This window comes from Lithobates pipiens, unplaced genomic scaffold (assembly GCF_037356315.1).
Source record: "Lithobates pipiens isolate NorthernLeopardFrog02 unplaced genomic scaffold, aLitPip1_a1.2 Scaffold_8, whole genome shotgun sequence".
NCBI classification, from domain to species: domain Eukaryota; kingdom Metazoa; phylum Chordata; class Amphibia; order Anura; family Ranidae; genus Lithobates; species Lithobates pipiens.
Window position 1 is genome coordinate 668404745 of NW_027507903.1, and position 22575 is coordinate 668427319.

Genomic DNA, 22575 nt, shown 5'->3' on the forward strand with positions numbered 1-22575 from the left:
TTCAAAATATTTTACAAATAAATATTTAAAAGTGTGGCGTGCATTTGCATTCAGCATCCTTTATACTAATACTCCTTACTAAAATCTAATGGAACCAATTGCCTTCAGAAGTCACCTAATTAGTAAATTTTATCTCAGTATGTTCTGTGAAGCCTTCAGAGGTTTGATAGAGAACCCCAGTGAACAAACAGAATCATGAAGGCCAAGGAACACACCAGACAGGTCAGGGATAAAGTTGTGGAAAAGTATAAAGCAGGGTTAGGTTATACACCCAGGCCCCACCCCATTATCTGCCATTTTTATTTTTCTTCATATTGTCGAAAAGGCCATTTCTGGACGATATGTTTCGGTGGCCGAAATTCCAGTGCATCCTTAGTTTCTGGTCAGGGCCAGGTTTGTTGTGAATTAATGGATTCCGCATTAATACAAGTTCTGTTCTCTGCAATCAGACTGCACCTCCCCACACGTCTTTCTCCTCACTTCATTTAGAGTGCCACATTTCTTCTCTATGCTAATCTTTCTCTCTCTTCTATATGTTAGGAAGTGTGATTATCTTTACTACTGCAACAAAAACCTCCCTCTTCTGTACTCTGATCGCTGATGAAATATTATAGATACGGCCCAGCCTCACCCTATGTAGGAGGATGCAACCAACCCAACTGCATCCTTTCCCAGTGTCTGAGACCTTCATTGCCATTTTTCTCCTCAGTCAGCGATGGCGTCTGGTGATCTGAGAGCTGAGTTGGAATGTTCCTTCTGTCTGAACATTTATACAGATCCAGTAATGCTGAAATGTGGACACAACTTCTGCCGGGTCTGTATTGATCGTGTGCTGGATACACAGGGGGGGTCTGGAGGATATTCCTGTCCTGAATGCAGAGCGAGGTTTCAGAATCGTCCTGCACTGCAGAGGAACATGAAACTACATAACATAGTGGAAAATTTCCTGTCTGCTGAACCAGATCGGAAGGAGTCCGGGGTCTTCTGTACTTACTGTGTGGACTCTCCTGTACCTGCTGTTAGATCCTGTCTACTCTGTGAAGTTTCGCTATGTGATAAACACCTGAGAGTCCACAGAAAGTCCCCAGAACATGTCTTAACTGACCCCATCTTGTCCATGGAGAGCAGGAAATGCTCCGTCCATAAGAAGATCCTGGAGTATTACTGCACTGAGGACGAGACCTGTATCTGTGTGTCTTGTTGTATGATTGGAGGACATAAAGGACATGAGATGGAGTCACTGGATGAGGCTTCTGAGAAGAAGAAGGAGACACTGAGGAATGTTCTGCAAAAACTTCTGATGAAGAGAGAGGAGACGGAGGAAAGAGTCCAGAGTCTGCAGGAACACGGGAGGAAAGTAGAAGAAAAAGCAGCTGGTGACACCGAGAGAGTCACTGGCATTTTTATAGAGTTTAGGAGACGTCTGGAAGACCTGGAGAGGAGAGTCCTAAGGGACATCTCTGGGCAGGCAGAGCGGATCTCCATCTCTGTTGCCAATTTCCTCCGTAATCTGGAAATAAAGAAGGAGGAACTGTCCAGGAAGTTGCGTCACATTGAGGAGCTGTGTAACGTGACGGATCCACTGACTGTCTTACAGGAATCAGACACAGGTGACTTGTGTGATACTGAGGATGGAGATAATGAGGACAGAGAGAAGCATGAGAAACTCCTCCATGATGGAGGGGGTCTGGATGTAGCGGAGGTCATACACACAGGTTTATCTGATATAATAACAGAGGTAAATGTATACTTCCCTATACAGGGACCTGCAGACATATTACTGGATGTAAACACAGCTCATGATTATCTACATATATCAGATGACAGGAAAAAGGCATCCAGATCAAATATAGACCAGAATCGCCCAGAAACACCAGAGAGATTTCAGCGTTATACTCAGGTGTTGAGCAGTCGGAGTTTCTCCTCAGGGAGACATTACTGGGAAGTGGATGTCGGGGAATCAGGGAGCTGGAGAGTCGGGATGTGTTACCCCAGTATAGACAGGAGAGGAGAGCAGTCATGGATTGGAGACAATAACAAGTCCTGGGGTTTGGTTAGGTCTGGTAATCAGTATTGGGGAAAACATGGCAATGAACACACCCCCTTACTCACCAATATCCCCAGTAATAGAGTCGGGATATATCTGGATTATGAGGCTGGGCGGATCTCCTTTTATGATCTGTGTGACCCGATCCGACATCTCCACACCTTCACCACCACCTTCACTGAGCCCCTCCATGGTGGGTTACATGTATTGGAAGGTTGTATAAAGATATGTGGGGGGGGGGAATCGGGAGATGTGAGAACTCCTCCCAGAGGGTGATGATGTCATAGAGAAAAGAGATGGGATTGATGGAATATTCAGCCAATGGATAAAGCAGTGGATGGGACTTTAGTTGGTGTCCTTCAGGCTTTTCCACTTTAAATAAATATAAGTGAGATTCAGATTTCTGCCTCTTCCCTCTGTCACTGATCAATATGATTGGGTAGAATATCTTTCAAATTACTGAACTAACATGTTCCTATTGGTCATTGAGGAGGGGTGTGGCACCTATCTATCTATCTATCTATCTATCTATCTATCTATCTATCTGTCTATCTATATATCTATCTAGATTATAATGTGTAGATGGTCTCTTTCCATATTATTAATACATTTACAAAGAGTTTGTTCCATTGATTATTTATTGTATGAAGAAATACAAATGAATAATAGACCTACAAATAGAAAGAGATGAAAATCGATGTAAAAATCTCAGCAGAAACATGAAGAAATGATCCCGAAATTTACTAGTGAAAAATGGGATTCATCACTAATATAATGATATTACAATAATAATGTATGATTACTAGAACTGGAATGTGTCCCCAATATAATGGATAATCAATAGAATTATATTGGATCACTTTTATAATGGATCCTAAATATAATGTGTCCCCATAGAATGGATCACCAATAGAATTCTATGGGATCACTTTTATAATGGATCTTAATATAATGTGTCCCCATAGAATGGATCACCAATATAATTCTATGGGATCTCTTTTATAATGGATCCTAATATAATGTATCATTGTGATGGTGTATGTTATAATCACTAGATGTGTCCTGGTGATGGAAGGAGAATTAGGAAAGGAGATATTAGTGTGAATAAAGTTTTCCTCTATTGTCCATGTGAATTGTTGGTGATATAACACAGAAATAATAAAATGTAAATTTATTGATGAATGATGTGTGATTTCTTCGGTGGTGATCAATGTGGGAGTGTCAGTGAGTGGGGGTGCAGGTATCTGTATTAATGGATCAATGTAAAGAAAGTTGGGGTGTCAGTAGGTGATGAGTGCAAGTGTCTGTGCTGATGGATCAGTGTGGGAGGTATTGGAGTGTCAGTGAGTTTGGGGTGCAGGTGTCTATAATGATGGATCAGTGTGAGGATGTTGGGATGTCAATGAGTGGGGTGGGTAATGGTGTCTGTGCTGATGGATCTGTGTGGGGATGTTGGGGTGTCAGTAAGATGGGGGTGCAAGTGTCTGTATTGATACATAGTTACATAGTAGGCGAGGTTGAAAAAAGACACCAATTCCAACCTATGTGTGTGATTATATGTCAGTATTACATTGTATATCCCTGTATTGTGTGGTTGTTCAGGTGCTTGTCTAATGCCATGTACACACGGTCGGACTTTCTGGCAGAAAAGGTCCAATGGAATCATTCCATCGGATATTCCGATCGTGTGTGGGCTTCATCTGACTTTTATCTTTCGAAAATTTTGACGGACCTAGAAATAGAACATGTTTTAAATCTTTCCGACGGAATCAACTCCTATCGGGAAAACCGCTCGTCTGTGTGCTGGTCCGACGGACCAAAAAACGACGCAAGGGCAGCTATTGGCTACTGGCTATTGAACTTCCTTTTTCTAGTCCCATCTTACATAATCACGTTCTAAATGATCGGACTTTGGTGCGATCGTGTGTGTAGACGAGTTCGTTTCAGTGGAACTCCGCCGGAAAGACCATCAGAGTTTATTCTGATGGAAAACCCGGTCGTGTGTACGCAGCATAATAGTTTTTTTTTTTTAAACTATCGATGCCTCCCCACTGAGACTGAAATGGATCAGACCTATCGTCTGTTGAGCATCGGTTCCCATCCTAATTAGGCCTGAATAACTTAATGCATGCATAACAAAACACCACACTGAGCCTTTGTTCAGTTACGTGATAAATCTTTTATTCTTACTGGTTACAGCGAGTTATATAGGTGGGCGGCTAGTGCTTGTGAAGGAATGCGTCGTTAGCATAGGCTAGTAGCTCCTTGATTGGTCATGTCCATATAAGGTGAGCTTCTTCCGGACCCTTAGGTGTCATCTCTTGGGTGTAGTCCTGGAGTGAAGGCGTCATCTTAGTTATACATTATTCATTCGGTGGGAGGGGGTGCCGGAAGGGGCAGACTGACCATTCGGGCACTGCCCAAGGGACCCATGCCACCAAGGGGCCCCATCAGGGTTGCCAGCCTCAATTAAACCAGGGACAGTATGTAAAAATCTGTTTTTAAAAAAATCCCAAGATTATAGCTGCGTCACCTCTCTAGTACCTTTTCCATGTGTGCATGTGTATTCTGTGTGTGTACATTGTGTGTCTGTGTGTGTATACTGTGTGGCCATAATCTATTGCTGGGGCCTCCATAATCTCCTATTGCCTGGGGGCCCCATAAACTCCTATTGCCCGGGGCCCCAAAATCTTCTCCTATTGCCCGGGGGCCCCATGAGTTGTCAGTCCGCCCCTGGGTGCTGGTGGCGGCCATTTTGAGCAAGGAATAAGCAAACAACACTTCTATATGCAAAGAAATATAAACTTTGTAGTATAAAAGACAGAAATAGAAAATGGGCATTTTATCTGATCCGTCACAACACTGAAATCACCTGTTGCTGTGAGGAAGAAAAGCTGGCTGGTATGCAGCCTAAGCCAGGGATGCAAAGAGTTAATAATAAGAGTTTGCTGCTGTACTGAAACATAATACCTCACACGGGCAGTGAGAGAAACTGAGGGCAGACAGGTTTTCAGCAAGGAATAAGGAAGCACTTTTACATGTACACAAGCAGATCGAAAAATAGAGGACAACACAGAGGACAAGGGGGCACTCTTTACGTCTAGAGGATTTCATCTCCAAATACGGAAAGGTTTCTTCACAGTAAGAGCTGTGAAAATGTGGAATAGACTCCCTCCAGAGGTGGTTCTGGCCAGCTCAGTGGATTGCTTTAAGAAAGACCTGGATTCTTTCCTAAATGTACAATAATATAACTGGGTACTGACATCTATAGGTAAAGTTGATCCAGGGAAAATCGGATTGCCCTTCGGGGGATCAGGAAGGATTTTTTCCCCCTACTGGAGCAGTTGGAGCAAGCTCTGATGGGGTTTTTCGCCTTCCTCTGGATCAACTGTGGGTATAGAAATGGGTGTATTGGATTGTACGTTATTTTTTATTTTATTTAATTTATGGTTGAACTAGATGGACTTGTGCCTTTTTTCAACCTGACTAACTATGTAACTATGTAAGTGTATTTGTAGCTGCAGGCGGCTACAAGGTAATGGGCAGTCTATATGTGTGTATATATATATATATATAAGAGCTAAATCTAAGTCGGTACCACCTACATCATATGCCCCCCATTGAAATGTTTATTAAAGACGTAACATGGGATGTTAAGCAACTAATCTCTCAGGCTGATTATCGTGATCATATACCCAATCATTTATCATTCAAAGAAAGATCAGCCTTGAAAAATCTTAGTAAATGGGATGATATCGTGCTAAAACCAGCAGATAAAGGGGGACAGGTGGTCATTATGGATCCACACATGTATGAGGATGAAATTTTCCGACAATTGAATGATCAAGTGGTATATAAAAAGGTGACAAGTGATCCTACTTGGGGTGTAAAGCCCCATACACACTATCAGTTTTTCTGCTGAATTTTTCCTTCAGATTTACCAAAACCATGTAATATGAGGTCAGACCTTAGGAGTTTCAATTTGTATGCAATCAGGCAGGCCCTTCTACTACATGGTTTTGGTAAATCTGAAGGAAAAACTCAGCAGAAAAACTGATAGTGTGTATGGGGCTTCAGAAAGCAATTGGAAAATATTCTTAAACCGGCTTTGAAAGAGGGGACTATTTCTTGTAATCTCTTTGAATTTTTGTTTCCGTCACATACGCGCATTCCAGTCCTGTATATATTGCCCGAAATACATAAGGACAGTCAATCAGCACCAGGACGTCCCATAGTCTCGGGAAGAGACTCCATTTTTGTTCCCACAGCCCAACTTCTGGAAAAAATTCTGTCTCCCTTGGTGAAGAATACTAGGTCTTATATTAGAGACACTAATGACTTCCTACACAAAATTCAAGAAATCCCATATTGTCATGGAGATGAGATTCTGGTAACATGGGATGTTGTTTGTCTTTACGCCTCGATCCCACACCAGGATGGCATTGATGCGGCAATGGGATTGGTCAGGAATAGTAAAGAATATTCGGAGGCTCAGATTGTGCTGTTTGAAGAACTTTTTCAATTGATTTTATTTAATAACTATTTTCTATTCAAAGATCAATTTTTTTGTACAATGTAAGGGTGTTGCGATGGGCTCCAATGTTACCCCACTATATGCCTGTGCATTGATGAACGATTTCGAACACAAACACATTTTTTTAAATGAATTATTTCAAGGAAATTGCACCACCTGGTGGCGATACATAGACGATGTGTTTGCTATATGGTGGGGCAGCATTGAGTCATTAAGGGCATTCGATGAGATGTTGAATGCATTCTGTCCTGAGATTCAGTTTAAAATTAACATTGGTGGCAATTCAGTGTCCTTTTTGGACACAAGGATTTATATAGATCGGAATCAGATCAATTCTGATCTGTATATAAAGCCTACTGACAGAAATCAACTTCTACTGTATGATAGTTATCATCCACTACATGTGTTCTGAGCAATTGTTAGAGGCCAATTAACCCTTTCATGACTAAGCCTATTTATGACATTTGGTGTTTACAAGTTAAAATCCATATTTTTTTCTAGAAAATTACTTAGAACCCCCAAACATTATATATATATATATATATATATATATATATATATATTTTTTAGCAGAGAATCTAGAGAATAAAATGGCGATTGTTGCAATATTTTATGTCCCATAAAATTTTATGTTTTAAACGCAACTTTTTGGAAAAAGGGACACTTTCATGAATTAAAAAAAAACAAAACAGTATAGTTATACCAATTTTTTTGTATAATGTGAAAGATGATTTTACGCCAAGTAATAGATACCAAACATGTCACGCTTTAGAATTGCACGCACTCGTGGAATGGTGATAAACTTTGGTACCTAAAAGTCTCCATATGCGACGCAGAGGAGGAGGTCTAATACTAGAATTATTGCTCTCGCTCTGACGATCGTGGCAATACCTCACATGTTTGATTTGAACACCGTTTACATGTGCGGGCGCGACTTCCATATGTGTTTTCTTTGCTGTGCAAGCTCATGGTGACAGGGGTGCTTTGAATTTTTTTTTTCTTATTTATTTTGTTTATTTTTATATTACTAAAATGTGCTTAAAGCGCGAGTTCCGCCGTTTTTGTTTTTTAAAAGTCAGCAGCTACAAATACTGCAGCTACTGACTTTTAAAATAAGGACACTTACCCGCCCAGTGCTCCCGTGATTTCGGCACCCGAAGCCGATCTCTCGATCGTCTCTCGGGTGCTTCCACCGCCATCTTGGGTATGGGAATCAGGAAGTGGAGCCTTGCAGCTTCACTTCCCGGTTCCCTACTGCGCATGCGCGAGTCACGCTGCGCAATAAGGATGGTCCTTGCTGTCTCTGGGATCCGTGTGTTTCCCAGCAGACAGCGGGGACCCGCAGGAAGTGGCGTAAATATCCGCAGATTCTGCAGATATCTATGCCGGAAGTGGGTGCAAATACCTGTACTGTACAGGTATCTGCACCCCCCTCCCCCCTGAAAGGTGCCAATTGTGGCGCCAGAGGGGGGGAGGGTTCCAATGAGCGGAAGTTCCACTTTAGGGTGGAGCTCCGCTTTAAAAAAAAAAGATCACTTTTATTGCTGTCACAAGGAATGTAAACATCCCTTGTGACAGTAATAGGTGGTGACAGGTACACTTTATGGAGGGATCAGGGGGTCTGAAAGACCCCAAATCCCTCCTTTGCACTTCAAAGTATTCAGATCACTGAAAACGGTGTATCTGAAAACGGTGTATCTGAAAACGGTGTATCTGAAAACGGTGTATCTGAATACTGTATATTTTTTTTAAATCCAGCGCCATTGGCAGCCGAGTAAACCGGAAGGAACTTTGGGACGTCACTTCCATGTTTACATCCAGGAGACTGGAACAAAGCCATTTCCAGCTTCGTTCCAGTCTGTCACTAGCTGCCGGAATCGGCGGATTTTTGATCGGGCCTTCCGGTGTAACGGGAGGCCCAGGAAGGGCGGCGGAAGGTGGCGGGGGGGATGTCCCCTCCCTCTGGTATAACAGCCGAGCGGCTTTTAGCCACATTGGTTGTTATACCTGGAAAGCCGATTGCCTGCTCTAAATAACGGTACCGGATGATGCCTGCAACTGCGGGCATCATGCCGGTATAACCCCCGAAAGCCAAGTACACAAGTGACACTTTTGACACTTTGTGGGAACTAGTGACATTAACACAGAGATCAGTGCTAAAAATATGTACTGTCACTGTACTAATGACACTGGCTGGGAAGGGGATAACATCTAGGGCAATCAATGGGTTAAATGTGTGCCTAACAAATGTTTTCTCACTGTGGGGGAGGTCCTTTTACTAAGGGAAGACATGGATCCCTGTACTTGCTTTGCAGGAACACAGAATCAATGTCTTCCACACTGACAGACTGGTGAACTGCCTTGTTTACATAGGCAGACCACTAGGCGAGTCCGCCGGATCCGGCTCTGACACCCAGAAATGCAGGATCACATATATAAGTGATCCTGCGCAGCGTGACCCCCCTGTAGCAGTAAATGGGCATGTGCCCGAAACTGAAGAAATAGTCCATCCGCTCTGACCAGCACATCATCATCAGAAAGGGACACAGATAATGGAAAAAAATCCACCCCCTAAACTAGTAGGAGCGGGGGGTGTAATTCAGAATTAGTTTTCTTTTTATTCTGCTCTGACCGTCTTTGAAAATTGCCCCAGCTCCTGTTGAAGTCAAATCCGGGGACAAAACCGGGGACAGACTTGGTCTAGGGACAGTGTCCTCAATCCGGGGACATCTGGTCACCCTAGTCTACAGGCGTAAAAAAAACATTGAGGGATTCCCTAATTAGATCTGAGTATAAGGCTATGACACAGGAAAAAAAATTGACTTTTTTTGGGTAATAACGAAAGGGATGTTATCCTTGTCTTAACTGCATCCAATGCAATCAACTGCAGATGTGTGTACTCAGCTTTCGGGGATTATACCGGGATGATGCCCGCAGCTGCATCCCGGTACCGTTGTTTAGAACGGGTGATCGGCTTTCTGACGATAACAATGATGATAACAAACGATGTGGCTAAAAGCCGCTCAGTTGTTATCCCAGAGGAGCGTGAGGGGACGTCCCCCCCCTCCCGCCGCCTTTCCGCCACTCTTCCCGGGCCTCCCAGTGGCACGGGAGGGCCGATCGATGATCCAGCTCTTCCAACGGCTAGTGACAGACTGGAATGAAGCCAGAAACGCCCCCCCCTCCCTTCCATTTTTTTTTCTTGGCTTTGTTCCAGTCTCCTTGATGTAAACATGGAAACGACGTCACAACGTCACTTTCTGTTTACTCGGCTGCCAATGGCGCCGGATTTTAAAAAATATACAGTATTCAGATTCCCCCCCTTTTTTAGTGATCTGAATACTTTGAAGTACAAAAGAGGGATTTGGGGTCTTTTAGACCCCCCGATCCCTCCATAAAGAGTACCTGTCACCACCTATTACTGTCACAAGGGATGTTTACATTCCTTGTGACAGCAAAAAAAATGATACATTTTTTTTTTAAAAACACAATTTAATAATATAAAAATAAATAAAACAAATAAGAAACATTTTTTTTCAAAACACCGCCATCACCGCGTGCTCGTGCAGCATAGAAAACGCAATGGAAGTTGCGCCCGCACATGTAAACAGTGTTCAAATCACACATGTGAGGTATCGCCGCGATCGTCAGAGCGAGAGCAATAATTTTAGCATTAGACCTCCTCTGTAACTCTAACCTGGTAACCGTAAAAAAATTTAAAGCATTACCTAGGGAGATTTGTAGGTACCAAAGTTTGTCGCCATTCCACGAGTGCGTGCAATTATAAAGCGTGACATGTTTGGTATCTATTTACTCTGCGTAACATCATCTTTCGCATTATACAAAAAAATTGGGATAACTATACTGTTTTTTTTTAATTCATGAAAGTGTCCCTTTCCCCAAAAAATTGCGTTTAAAACACTGCTGCACAAATACCGTGTGACATAAAATATTGCAACAATCGCCATTTTATTCTCTAGATTCTCTGATAAAAAATAATATATATAATGTTTAGGGGTTCTAAGTAATTTTCTACAAAAAATAGGGATTTTATCTTGTAAACAGCAAATGTCAGAAATAGGCTTAGTCATGAAAGGGTTAAGGGTGATCATTATATACACCCTCTTAATGGGAAAAAGGTTGTAATAAATGGTTTTCATACTTGTCAATCCTCACACGTGATTTACATCCTCACTTGCCCCTGCAAATAAATTTATGTTAGGGAGACAACACAAAAAATTAAGGACAGAATAGCACAACACAGAAGTACAATCAGACACAAACAACCAGGGCTACCGCCTACCGGTGTCTAGACATTTCCTAGAACAGGCACACCAGGACTCTGATCTTCGTTTTATGGTTCTGGAGGAAGTCTTTAGGGACAAAAGTTAAGAAAAGGGAGGTGTGGTGGATTAACAAGTTACAGTCTCTATATCCCAACGGAATGAATAGAGACTATGACCTGTATCTGTTTTTGTAAATGTAGCACTAACCCCCGAAGGAGCTGCTGGTTTGATTGGGCTTACCGTTGCCTTCTTCTCCTCGATTTGCGTGTCTAGGGGTTCCCGTGGTAGATGGCCCAGAAACTTCAGAGACTGACGACAGATCCACTTAAAGGGATTTTCTTTTTTGCAAAAACATAGTTAACGAACAGTCCCTTAGTATAGAATCAGAGGGTTAGGAAGAAAGTTCAGGTACTCTTATGCTGCGTACACACGATCAGACTATCCACCAGTGTGTGGGCTCCAGCTGACTTTTTCGCTCCAAAAGTCCGGCGTACTTAGAAAGAAGTTTTGACTCAAAATTGTCCGCTGGAATCCGCTCGTCTGTTTGCTCGTCCACCGGACTTTTGAAATGAATGGACTTGCCCACACACGGAGAAAAGTCTGTTAATTTTGAACGCGGCTCCAAGTAGACAGGACTAGCGAAGGAAGTCAATGTCGCCGCCTCCATCGGCGAGATTGACACCTTGTTGGCCCCGTCACCTGGTATGGACTTAAAGGGGAAGCCCTACGCTGAAAAAACAGCGTGGGGGTCCCCCCCACAGTCCATATCAGACCCTTATCCGAGCACACAGCCCGGCCGGTCAGGAATGGGGGTGGGGACGAGCGAGCGAGAGCCCCCCTCCTGAGCTGTACCAGGCCACGTGCGCTCAACATGGGGGGTGTTTTGGGGAAGGGGGCCCTACGGCCCCCCACCCCAAAGCACCTTGTCCCCATGCTGATGAGGACAAAGGCCTCTTCCCAACAACCCTGGCCGTTGGTTGTCGGGGTCTACGGGCAGGGTGCTTATCAGAATACGGGAGCCCCCTTTAATAAGGGGGCCCCCAGATCCCGGCCCCCCACCCTATGTGAATGAGTATTGGGGTACCATGTACCCCTACCCATTCACCTGGTGAAAAAAAGTGTAAAGAAAATAACACAACACGTTTTTAAAATAATTTATTGCACAGCTCTGGTGGTCTTCCGTCTTGGGGGTCTTTTCGCCAGACTCCTCCGCTATCTTCTGCTAGCTCTTTTACTAGCAGAGGAGCCTGGCTTTCTTCTTCGTTGCTGCTGCCCTGGGGTCTTCTCCCGACTTCATGGGTCTTGTCCCCCTATTCGGTTCTTCTTGCTGGGCCTCCGCTATCTTCTTCTAGCTCTTTTCTTAGCGGTGGCCCGGTCTTCTGTCGCCACCGCCTCTTCTTCTGACTTCGGGGATCTTGTCCCCCTCTTCGGTTCTTCTTGCCGGGCCTCCGCTTTCTTCTTCCAGCTCTTTTACTAGCGGTGGCCCAGTCTTCTGTTGCCGCTGTTGCCGCCTTCTCTTCTTCTTCCTTGAGATGTTGACTCGATGCTCTCTCTGGCCGCAATGACAGGGACGCGTTGTGAGGGCATGCGGCCTGGTACGGCTCAGGAGGGGGGGGGGCGCTCGCTCGCCCCCACCCCCTTTCCTGACCGGCCGGACTGCATGCTCAGATAAGGCTCCTATATGGCCTGTGGGGGGGACCCCCCACACTGTTTTTTCAGCGTAGGGCTTCCCCTTTAAGTCCATACCAGGTGACAGGCCAGCGAGTTGTCAATCTCACCGATAGAGGCGGCGACATTGACCTCCTTCGCTAGTCCCGGCTACCTGGAGCCGCGTTCAAAATGAACGGACTTTCCTCCGTGTGTGGGCAAGTCAAACCCGTACGTGGCTTTCTTCTGAACAGTCCTCCCGCATCTTAAGTACCCTCTCCCAGAAAGCACAGCAAGAGTGACACTCCCACTGGGCTGGCTCCGAGAGAAAGTAACATAAAAGCACCCAAGCAGACTGTGTTTCCATACCTGCCAGAAGAGACAGTGCCCCCTATGGTCAGGCTGAACACCCTATAGTCCAGTCAGACTGATGCTGAGGTCAAAATTTGGAATAATTGTACCCGAACCAAACTGCAGTTCAGGTGTAACATTAAATTTAAAAAAAAACATAGCACGTGCTCTTCAGGAGCCGGCGCTACACACTCCCCCTGCCAATTTAGATGATGTCCCCATCATCTAGGTAGGACAGGAAGAAACCCAGAGACAAAAAATCTAGCTCTATCAAAAATAGAGTACCTAAACTTTGGGGTAAGAATGGAGAAAAGGAAAGAGTAATAAAACTTACTAAACAAACATTATTAGAACATTGTTTAGTAACACAGAATTACCATATACATACAATGTAGCCCGAAACCTACCTACTTAAACCACCCACTCTCCGGCAGCTTGATAGATGTTCAAAAAAAGAAGAAAATACACAAACAACAAATTGCACAAAAACTTATTAGAAGGCAGGGTTCCATCCCAGTCTCAATGGAGCCCTCTCTTCTAAACTTTAAAAGTTTTTTTTTTCCCCAACAGGTAAAAACAGTACTATTTGTGCCGACTCATGCCACCTAGTGGTCAGAGTCGCTGAAGTGCAGTCTCTCCCTAAATCAGGTACTGTGACCCATAAGGTAACCTTGACATGGCGTTTAGCTGACCCTGTCAAACTACCCCACAGTTCCTGTTTTTTTCTTTTTCTTTTTCAGGAGATCAGGGAAAAAAGTCAACTCCCTTTAAGTCCAGAAAAACATAGTTCCGGTAGCCTCTCTCCTACCAATAGAAACGTGGGTCTGGTAAAGTTAAGTCTTTCCCCTGCGCATCTATAGTGGTAATGGAGTAAACGGCACTATCTTTGTCCGGTCGGCAAATAAAAACGTTGTCCTCCTAAATGTGCCGACCATAACTCCAATGCTGCTGATGCTGAGGTCAAAATTTGGAATAATTGTACCCAAACCAAACTGCAGTTCAGGTGTAACATTAAATTTCAAAAACATAGCGTGTGCTCTTCAGGAGCCGGCACTACACAAATAAGTGCTTTTAATGAATCAGTTCTAATAATTAGCTAAAAGAGTCAACTAACAAGGTCCCAGACCTTCACCTGGTCTGGACATGCGTTAGCCGGCCAGAGTGAACTCACATAGTCAGTCCGCATGATCTGCATTCTTGGCTGCAAGGAATAGCGCAATGAAAAGTTGTCATCAGTAAGTGTGGGGCAGAGGTCATTGACTCTCTGCCCGGCTGCCAGCGCTTAAGCTGGGTGTTTTTTAGCATTCCAGGGCTCAGTCTTCTGCTGGGCAGAGGTGTCGATTGCCCCAGCTTCCTGAATATGTAGAGACACTGTGGTAGGCAGAGGCCAGCGGCACTCTGCCCTGTTGCCAGCGATTCAGCTGGGAGTAGAAGCTTCATTACATCAGCTTGTCACTGGAGAGAGGGGCCGACTGTTACAGCTTCCTGGAACTCCACAGTTGTTGCCAGTGCTGGGCAGAGGTTGGTAGCACTCTGCCCTGTTGTCAGCACACTTCTGCTGGGCACTCCACATCATCTGCTCCGACTAACCATTGGGGCGGGAGGCTGGCTTCCTCCACTCTCATACTGTGGATCTGCTGCTGGGGAGGAAATATGACCTCCGTCTATCCAAAACGGTGCAGCTGCCATTGAGGAGGTGAGCCAGCTGCTTCCTCTTCCATTCCCTCATCGGGCTGCTGAGATGACATTTCTTTGTCACTGTCTCCCAGGTGCATGGATCCTGACTGGGGAGTGAAGACAATTTCCTCCACTCTGTCTGACTGTTGGGAAGGGAGGACAACAACCTCCTCTCCCTTCTCCCTCTGGATCCTTGACCTGCGTAGCCCAACAGTCCCCCTCTCAATAATGTCCCATACCAGCCCTTATATATCTATAATAATGAGACCACACCTTTTCTTTGGAGTAAAATGGCCACAACAGCCTTTTATTAAACATAACCAAAATATTTTACTCCCTCCAAAATATGTATATAAATATATAAATATATAAATATATATCTACAACTGTAAACCAAAACCTTGAACAACTTTTATCAACTCCAGTCTGGTGATCTCTGACGGTGACCCACTTTAATTCCAAAAACACCAACCTCACTGCTTTACCTTTTTACCATACCAGGCCTCACGCTGTGACCGCTCAGAGACAAACAATTCCTGCAGTGAAAAACCTCCCAGTATTCCGTCCACCGTTCGGGAATACAACTGAGGGGCCCATAATACCAATGAGCCCCCCCCACCCTTTTATATCACCTCTGTTTTACCGCCACCGTCAAAGACCACCAGAAATCTCACGCCGCAGCCCCCCAAAGGGCCGACTTCACTGTTGTGACGAACAGTCCACTGCACCTGAAAGACAGAAAACAAACACAACGAAAACACCAGCAATCAAACCAACAACTCACACCCAAACATGCTATCCAGTAGGGAGGGAGGGTGGGAAAGCTGCCTCCTCTGATGTCTTCCCCTCGAGACTGGTCCCGTTCCGGCTCCGCCCCCCTTTTATATGGCTCCTCCCCCTTGCGTGTTTCTCTTCCTCCACCTATCCTCTGTCTTGGTGTCTCTAGGCACCCGGTCATGCCCGCCCCTCCATTACCCCTCCCCTTCAGTACGTGTCATTCCGGGGCTCCCTTGACCTGCGTAGCCCAACAGTCCCCCTCTCAATAATGTCCCATACCAGCCCTTATATATCTATAATAATGAGACCACACCTTTTCTTTGGAGTAAAATGGCCACAACAGCCTTTTATTAAACATAACCAAAATATTTTACTCCCTCCAAAATATGTATATAAATATATAAATATATAAATATATATCTACAACTGTAAACCAAAACCTTGAACAACTTTTATCAACTCCAGTCTGGTGATCTCTGACGGTGACCCACTTTAATTCCAAAAACACCAACCTCACTGCTTTACCTTTTTACCATACCAGGCCTCACGCTGTGACCGCTCAGAGACAAACAATTCCTGCAGTGAAAAACCTCCCAGTATTCCGTCCACCGTTCGGGAATACAACTGAGGGGCCCATAATACCAATGAGCCCCCCCCACCCTTTTATATCACCTCTGTTTTACCGCCACCGTCAAAGACCACCAGAAATCTCACGCCACAGCCTGAAAAGGGTGACCACCTTACCCTTGAGGGCAACCCCACACCCTCAAAGCTTGTTGGATCCCCCCCTGTAAACCCAAAGACCACAGGTCAATCCCGACATCCGTGAGATGAACCCCATCCCCCCTTAGGTACAGACCCACATTGGACTCCAGTTCCCTGTGCCTGATCACCAGCCCTCCATTCTGAATCACGAATCTCCCCACCACCTTATTCACCCGGATCCTCGTCTTCTGAATGCTGGCCACTGACCTTGCCCATCTCCACTGCGTCCGGGCGACAATATCCGACCACAGCAGGATCGTACTGGGAAACCTAGCACGCAGCTTCAGAAAATCCGCCTTAATGTCATTCAGTAAATCCCGGACTTTCCGGGCTCCCAGGTCATTCCCCCCAGCATGCAGAACCAACACATCCGGGGGCCCATGCAGCCACACGAACCTTTCAACCACACTCACCACCCTCTCCCACCGCATTCCTGGTATCCCCAACCATCGCAATTCCGCTTCTGCCCTGGAAATCCCCAGTTGCCTCCCCGCAGGTCTCATGTCTCCTCTCCTGGCCCCCCAACACACGTAGGAGTGGCCCACGATCCAAACGAGGCGCGGTGAACCTCCATCTGAAACGAGAAACCAAAACCTGCTGATCCCCGAAAAACAATAACCCCACAGCAAAACCACTAACCACTGCCCTTACCACCCCACGGAGATCCCAACCCTACCCCCGTGGAAAAAACTCCATCAGTCCCAGGAACGGTTCCTGTATCGCATTCCGTATTACCAACCAACCAGGAATACAACTAAGGGCCATCCCACTCCCTGGACCGCCCAACCGCTAACTGAGGTCGAACGTATGACCTAAACCTACGCGACTCCCAACGACCAATCCTTCGTACCGCCGCCTCATCCAACCCGCACCGGGCCGCCTCTGTGGCCGCCCCGATGCGGAAGGAGTGTGAAGCATATTCCGACTCCTCCCAACCATTAAGCGCCAAACTTCGCCGGAAAACCGCCACGAACTGGAATCTGGACAGGAAAGACCCGTCCGCGTGGACAAGGAATGGACCCGGACTCCCCGGCCTAACCGCTCGGTAACTCCGAACCGCTTCTACCGGGCAAACCTGTGACCCTGCCAAACTGAATAAGCAAATGTTCACACCCCTACCCCGTTGGTCCGTCTTCGAACGCCTAAGAGTTATCTCCACCACTGATCCTGCCACCCGAACATCATGATCCCCCAGCCCCCCAGGAACTTTCCGGGACGGGCTGACCAACTCCCCAATACGAAAAGCCCCGTAAAAAGCCAATGAAAAGGCCGCCGTGAACAACCGCACCTCAAACGGAGACGTGCAAACCGAAACCAATGTACCACAAATGGCCACCAAGACCCCAAACGTCACCGGACGTCTCGTGTCCCCCCTCTTCGACTGCTTCCGAAAACCCTTCAGCATCTGACGTATCCAAAAACCCTTCGACCAATCCTCCGACCCCAACAACTTAAAAAGGAATGACAAGCCCGCCAGTTTCCGATCGATCACTGCCGCCGAGCGCCCACTCTCCACGTTCCGGACCACAAAATAAAGTGCCAGCAAGCGCCCATCCCCGGCTCCCCCAGTTCCGTCCACCTCTCGCACCAACTCCTGCCATTCCCGCCATACCTTCACGTATGCCGTCCAGGTAGCCCCACTTACAGACCTGCGTATCCAGCCCGCGGCGACTCCAAGGGCAGCGCCCAAATCCACCCCGGGCACGGAATCCCGACTGCCTCCGCGCCAGGTGCCAGTTCCCGGAACTTGTCCCACTGGAAACGAGACAGGGAGTCAGCTAAGGCATTCTCCACCCCAGGTATATGCACAGCATACAAAAACACATTCAAACGCAGGCACCTAAGGACCAATTGGCGCAACAGTCTGATAACAGGAGGGGAGGAGGCAGACATGCGATTCACCACCTGCACCACACCCATGTTGTCACAGTTGATGCGCAGCTTCAAATTCCTGCAACTCTCCCCCCACAGCTCCAGAGCCAACACAATCGGAAAGAGTTCCAGCAACACCAGGTTACCCAGGAAACCCGCTTCCTTCCACGAGCGCGGCCAAGGTTCCGCACTCCACCTGCCCTGGAAAAACGCACCATAGCCCGTAGACCCTGCTGCGTCGGTGACCAATGCGACATCGAAGTTGCTCACCGGCCCCGACATCCACACCGCCCTGCCGTTATAGGAGGACAAGAAATCATGCCACACCCCCAAGTCGTCCCGGTGTTCCTCCGTCAACCGAATGAAGTGCGTGGGCGCCCGCACCCCCGCCGTCGCCGCCGACAGCCGCCGGCAGAACACCCGGCCCATCGGGATGATGCGGCACGCAAAGTTCAGTTTTCCCAGCAAGGACTGCAAGGTCATCAGCTGAACCTTCCGACGGCCCTGAATCTCCCGAATCGCCCGCTGCAAATCCGCCAACTTGTCATCCGGCAACCTGCACTCCATAGCCGCCGAATCTATCACTATACCCAAGAAACTCAACACCCCCACTGGGCCCTCCGTCTTTTCGGCCGCCAATGGCACCCCAAAAACGCCTGCGATGTGCTGCAACGTGGACAAGAGAATCGCACACACAGCGGAGGCATGGGGGCCGATGCAGAGAAAATCGTCCAAGTAGTGAATGATTGACTCAATGCCGGAAACATCCCGCACCACCCACTCCAGGAACGAACTAAACTGCTCGAACACGGAGCAAGAAACGGAGCAGCCCATAGGCAAACACTTGTCCACGTAGAACTGCTCCCGCCAGTGACAACCCAACCACCGAAAACTGTCCGGGTGCACCGGCAGCAACCGGAAAGCCGACTCAATGTCCGCCTTGGCCATGAGCGCTCCCCGGCCGTAGCGCCGCACCCACCGAACAGCCGCGTCAAATGACGTATACGACACCGCACAGACGTCCGGGTCAATGAAATCATTGACCGAACCCCCCTTTGGAAACGACAAGTGGTGTATGAGCCGAAACTTGCCCGGCTCCTTCTTGGGGACAACCCCCAAGGGGGACACCACCAGCGAGTCCCACGGCTTAACCGTAAACGGCCCCCCCATCCGACCCAGCGCCACTTCCTTCCCCAACTTTTCGTCCACCACCGTAGGGTGCTGCAAGGCCGACCTGAGGTTTCGCGCCACCGGCGGCACCACCTTCAAGTCACAGGGAATCCGTAAACCCTCCCGGAACCCCTCGGCCAGCAGCCGCGCAGCCACCCTGTCCGGGTACCTACTTAGGAAAGGAAGCATCCTTTCCACCCTCACCGGCGTCTTCCCTCTTGTTAGCAGCGTCGCCGGGACGCTTTCCCCTTTTAAAGCAGCGAGACAGGGCGTGAGCCCCCCCGCAGCCGGAACACTCGTGCTTGAACCGGCACGCACTTCCAAACTTGCAGGCGCCCTCGTTAAAAGACCAGCACACCCCCCACTTCTTTCCGGCCGACAGTCCTGAGGAGGGTGTACCCCCGGCCCCCCCCTGAAAAAACTGAGGCGGGGCCCGGGCGGAGGACATCAGCCTCATCCAGAGGCTGATGTCCTTGTGATCCCACCGCAACTCCTGACGCACCGCCTTCCGCTGCCGGAACTGTTCGTCGTACCGGAGCCATGCCACCCCCCCGTACACCCGGTGTGCCTCCCCAATGGCGTCCATATAGCAAAACAACGCCGAGCAGTGCTCGGGGTTCTTTTCGCCGATGACGCTCGCCAAAATCGCGAACGCCTGCAACCAATTCGCAAACGTACGCGGTATCAGCCTATAACGCCTCTTTTCCTCATCGTCTTTTTTCGTGTCATTGGGCTTGACCCGATCCAAATTGAATTTTTCCAGTGGGAGCAGCGAGAATATCTCCACATACTCACCTTTTGCAATTTTCTCCCGCACCTCCGGCTTCAGGTGCGCCCCGAGCGGTCCCTCGAAGCAGACGTACACCTCACAACGCGCCGCATCCCCAATCCGAACCACATCAGTACGGCTGGGTGTCGCGGCCGCCTCCTCCCCACCGGACCCCCCGCCCACCACCGGCACCGCCGTTGCGGACGCCGCGGGTTCCCCACCCGCAGCTGGCGGGACCCCCGCCGCCCCCGCTACCTTACCAGCCCCCCAAGGCGCCGTCAGGGCAGGAGATCCCCCATCCCCCCCAAACCTGTCCACCAAAGCCCGCAATCCCTCCAACAAACCCTGCATGGGCGGCGCGGGCCCCGGGTCCACCTGACCCGACCCCGCCACCGACACCCCACCCAGCGGCGCCGGAGGCGCCGCTGAACCAGCCACCCCTTGCACCACCCCCAGCAACCCCTGCAAAACATCAGAGAAAACAGTAGGTACTGACTTACCGGGCCGACCAGGAACACGTCCCGCAGCCGCGTTGCCGCTCTCCACCGCCGGGGGAACCACGTCGTCTTCAGCGGACAGTTCTCCCTCCGACCGGTCCTCCTCTTCCCTCTCCGCAGGCGCCAGAAGCCCCCTGGGCGATCCGCTCCCAGAGGCCGCAGCAAGCAGGTGGCTGGGAAGATCCTTCACCACAGGGGCCTTGCTCCCAGACTGGCGTAGAGAACCAGACCTAGGGCGCCCCCCCGCACCACCCCTGGGCGTCAGTCCTCCAGTCTGTCCATCGAGTAAGCCCGCATCCGCCCGGCGCCCCCCACCCACCGCCCGTGCCCCCCTGTAGGCCGACTCCGTCCGTCTTGCAGAACCCTCCGCACCGCTGGCTGTCCCCCTGCTCGTGCAGGGCCCCCCACAGGGGTCCCCCACGCGAACGGTCGCCGGGCTGGACGGCGGGGAGCCGGCGCCATCTTGGCCCGTGGCCCCGCCCCCCGGGGTAGGCCGGCGGCGTGCAGACCGCCCCAGGCCCCGATCGTCCTGCTGTCTCCGTTTTGCGGGGGGGACCGACCTGTCCGCCCCCGGGCTCCGCCGATCACGAGGTGGCCGAGGGGCGGGTCCCGGCGAAAAGCGCGCCGGAGGCCGAGACCTCCGGGCCCGCAGCACCGGCTCCCCGCTACTCGTGCCTGCCTCCGTCTCACCCATCCAGCGCTCCACCTGCTCTGTTAGCCACTCCGAACCCCGCACCTCCGCTTGAGCCCGCAGCCGCTCCAACACGTGCTCGATCGCCGCCATTTTGCCCAGAGAGGAGCAGCGCTGGAAAGCTGCCTCCTCTGATGTCTTCCCCTCGAGACTGGTCCCGTTCCGGCTCCGCCCCCCTTTTATATGGCTCCTCCCCCTTGCGTGTTTCTCTTCCTCCACCTATCCTCTGTCTTGGTGTCTCTAGGCACCCGGTCATGCCCGCCCCTCCATTACCCCTCCCCTTCAGTACGTGTCATTCCGGGGCTCCCTGATCTGCTGCTGGGAAGTGACCATCTCCTTCTCACCCTGGGCCTCTGGAATTGCCGCAGATGTGGGGCAGAAGACCCTCTGTCTGGTTGCCAGCACTTTAGCTGGAGAAGTTTCTTGTAACTCCACAGATGCTGCTAGCAGGAAATCTCATGTCCCTATCAGTGTTGTGGGAGGAAGGCTGACTGCCTCTTCTCTCAGGAAGGCTGAATCGGTTGTTGGTGCTGGGGAGAGGTAAACAGAGCTCTGCCTTTTTGTTAGCACTTCAGCTTTGGGAACGGACATCTCCGGAGTTTCCGCTGCCGATTTTCTGGCATGCTGCTGAACGTGTTCAAGCAGTTCCCTGTATGCCCTTTCCAGATACTGTTCTTTCCTTAGCAAATAGTCCAGATCAGGTTTAAGCTCTGAGAGCCCTACAAGACAAAGCATAGCCTCTCTGTATTCTTGCAGGTCCTCAAGGGTAGGTTCCCCTTCATCGCCAAACACAAAGTGATCTGTAAGGCTCTCCCAAAGCAATCCAGGGCCACCAAAGTCATATTCCACCAGGGAGCATTCTGTTGTCTCCCCTAAATATTCCTGCTCTGCGTGTCATTGCAGAGCCCGATAATGATTGTCCAGCTCTATCTCCTGCTGGACCAGCCTGTCCAACTCAGTTACCCATTGCTCCTGGGCCCCCCCCCCCAGAAATGCCATCTGCAATGCCAGTTGGTCACTGGCCCATTGCTCTGGGGTTGGAAAGCATTTGCCCTGTTGCATACCAGTGACCTGGAGGGCTCCAATCCAGAGTCCTGCCTGAATCTGCTGCTTGAGCTCCAGGTATTCATCCACAGACACAGTCCTGGAGTATGCAGAAAGGAAGATCCGCAGCATCTCCGAGAACTCTGATGCCAGGTCCGTATATGCGTTGGGGTGACCGAAGTCTGCTATCCTGATCTTGGATCCCGGTGGAGGTTTGGATGTCCCAGACTTCAGGAAGCATCCCACTGCTTGCCACCAATTATGATGGATCCTGTATACCAGGGGTCTCAAACAGGCGGCCCTCCAGCTGTTGCTAAACTACAAGTCCCATGAGGCATTGCAAGGCTGGCAGTTACAAACATGGCTCCCATAGGCAGAAGCATGATGGGAATTGTAGTTTCGCAACAGCTGGAGGGCCGCCAGTTTGAGACCCCTGCTGTATGCCCTG

General features: G+C 48.9%; 2 protein-coding genes across 3 annotated transcripts in view; one reads left to right on the forward strand and one right to left on the reverse strand.

Annotated features, from left to right (window-relative positions):
• Nucleotides 1-609: 609 nt before the first annotated feature.
• The window catches only part of LOC143962513 (uncharacterized), a 38739-nt gene continuing 16773 nt past the window's right edge, over nucleotides 610-22575 (forward strand). Inside the window, exon 1 of the mRNA XM_077471788.1 lies at nucleotides 610-2319. Within this exon, the coding sequence (XP_077327914.1) occupies nucleotides 716-2319 (1604 nt within the window). The 5' untranslated portion in view covers nucleotides 610-715. The remainder of the gene's footprint in view (nucleotides 2320-22575) is intronic.
• Nucleotides 15270-20683, reverse strand: LOC143961921 (uncharacterized). 2 transcript variants are annotated; one of them, XR_013270587.1, is made up of 2 exons: nucleotides 20396-20683; nucleotides 15270-16658 (listed from the first exon to the last, which is right to left on the reverse strand). XR_013270587.1 is itself a non-coding variant. In XM_077471256.1 (2 exons), exons 1-2 carry the CDS (start codon nucleotides 18236-18238, stop codon nucleotides 16060-16062), a joined length of 1104 nt encoding a protein of 367 aa, XP_077327382.1. In that variant the 5' UTR covers nucleotides 18239-18283; the 3' UTR covers nucleotides 15270-16059. The 2 variants fall into 2 exon arrangements, 1 of the variants encoding a protein (XP_077327382.1); XM_077471256.1 differs by lacking the exon at nucleotides 20396-20683 and adding an exon at nucleotides 17734-18283.

What these genes read in the sequence shown, in the direction of transcription:
- LOC143961921 (XM_077471256.1), bottom strand. Translation starts at nt 18,238, where the DNA reads ATGTCGGGGCCGGTGAGCAACTTCGATGTCGCATTGGTCACCGACGCA. An exon ending in GCCGCGGGCTGGATACGCAG is followed by an intron (nt 16,659 to 17,733) that starts GTCTGTAAGTGG and finishes TTCTCGTTTCAG; the next exon opens with ATGGAGGTTCACCGCGCCTC.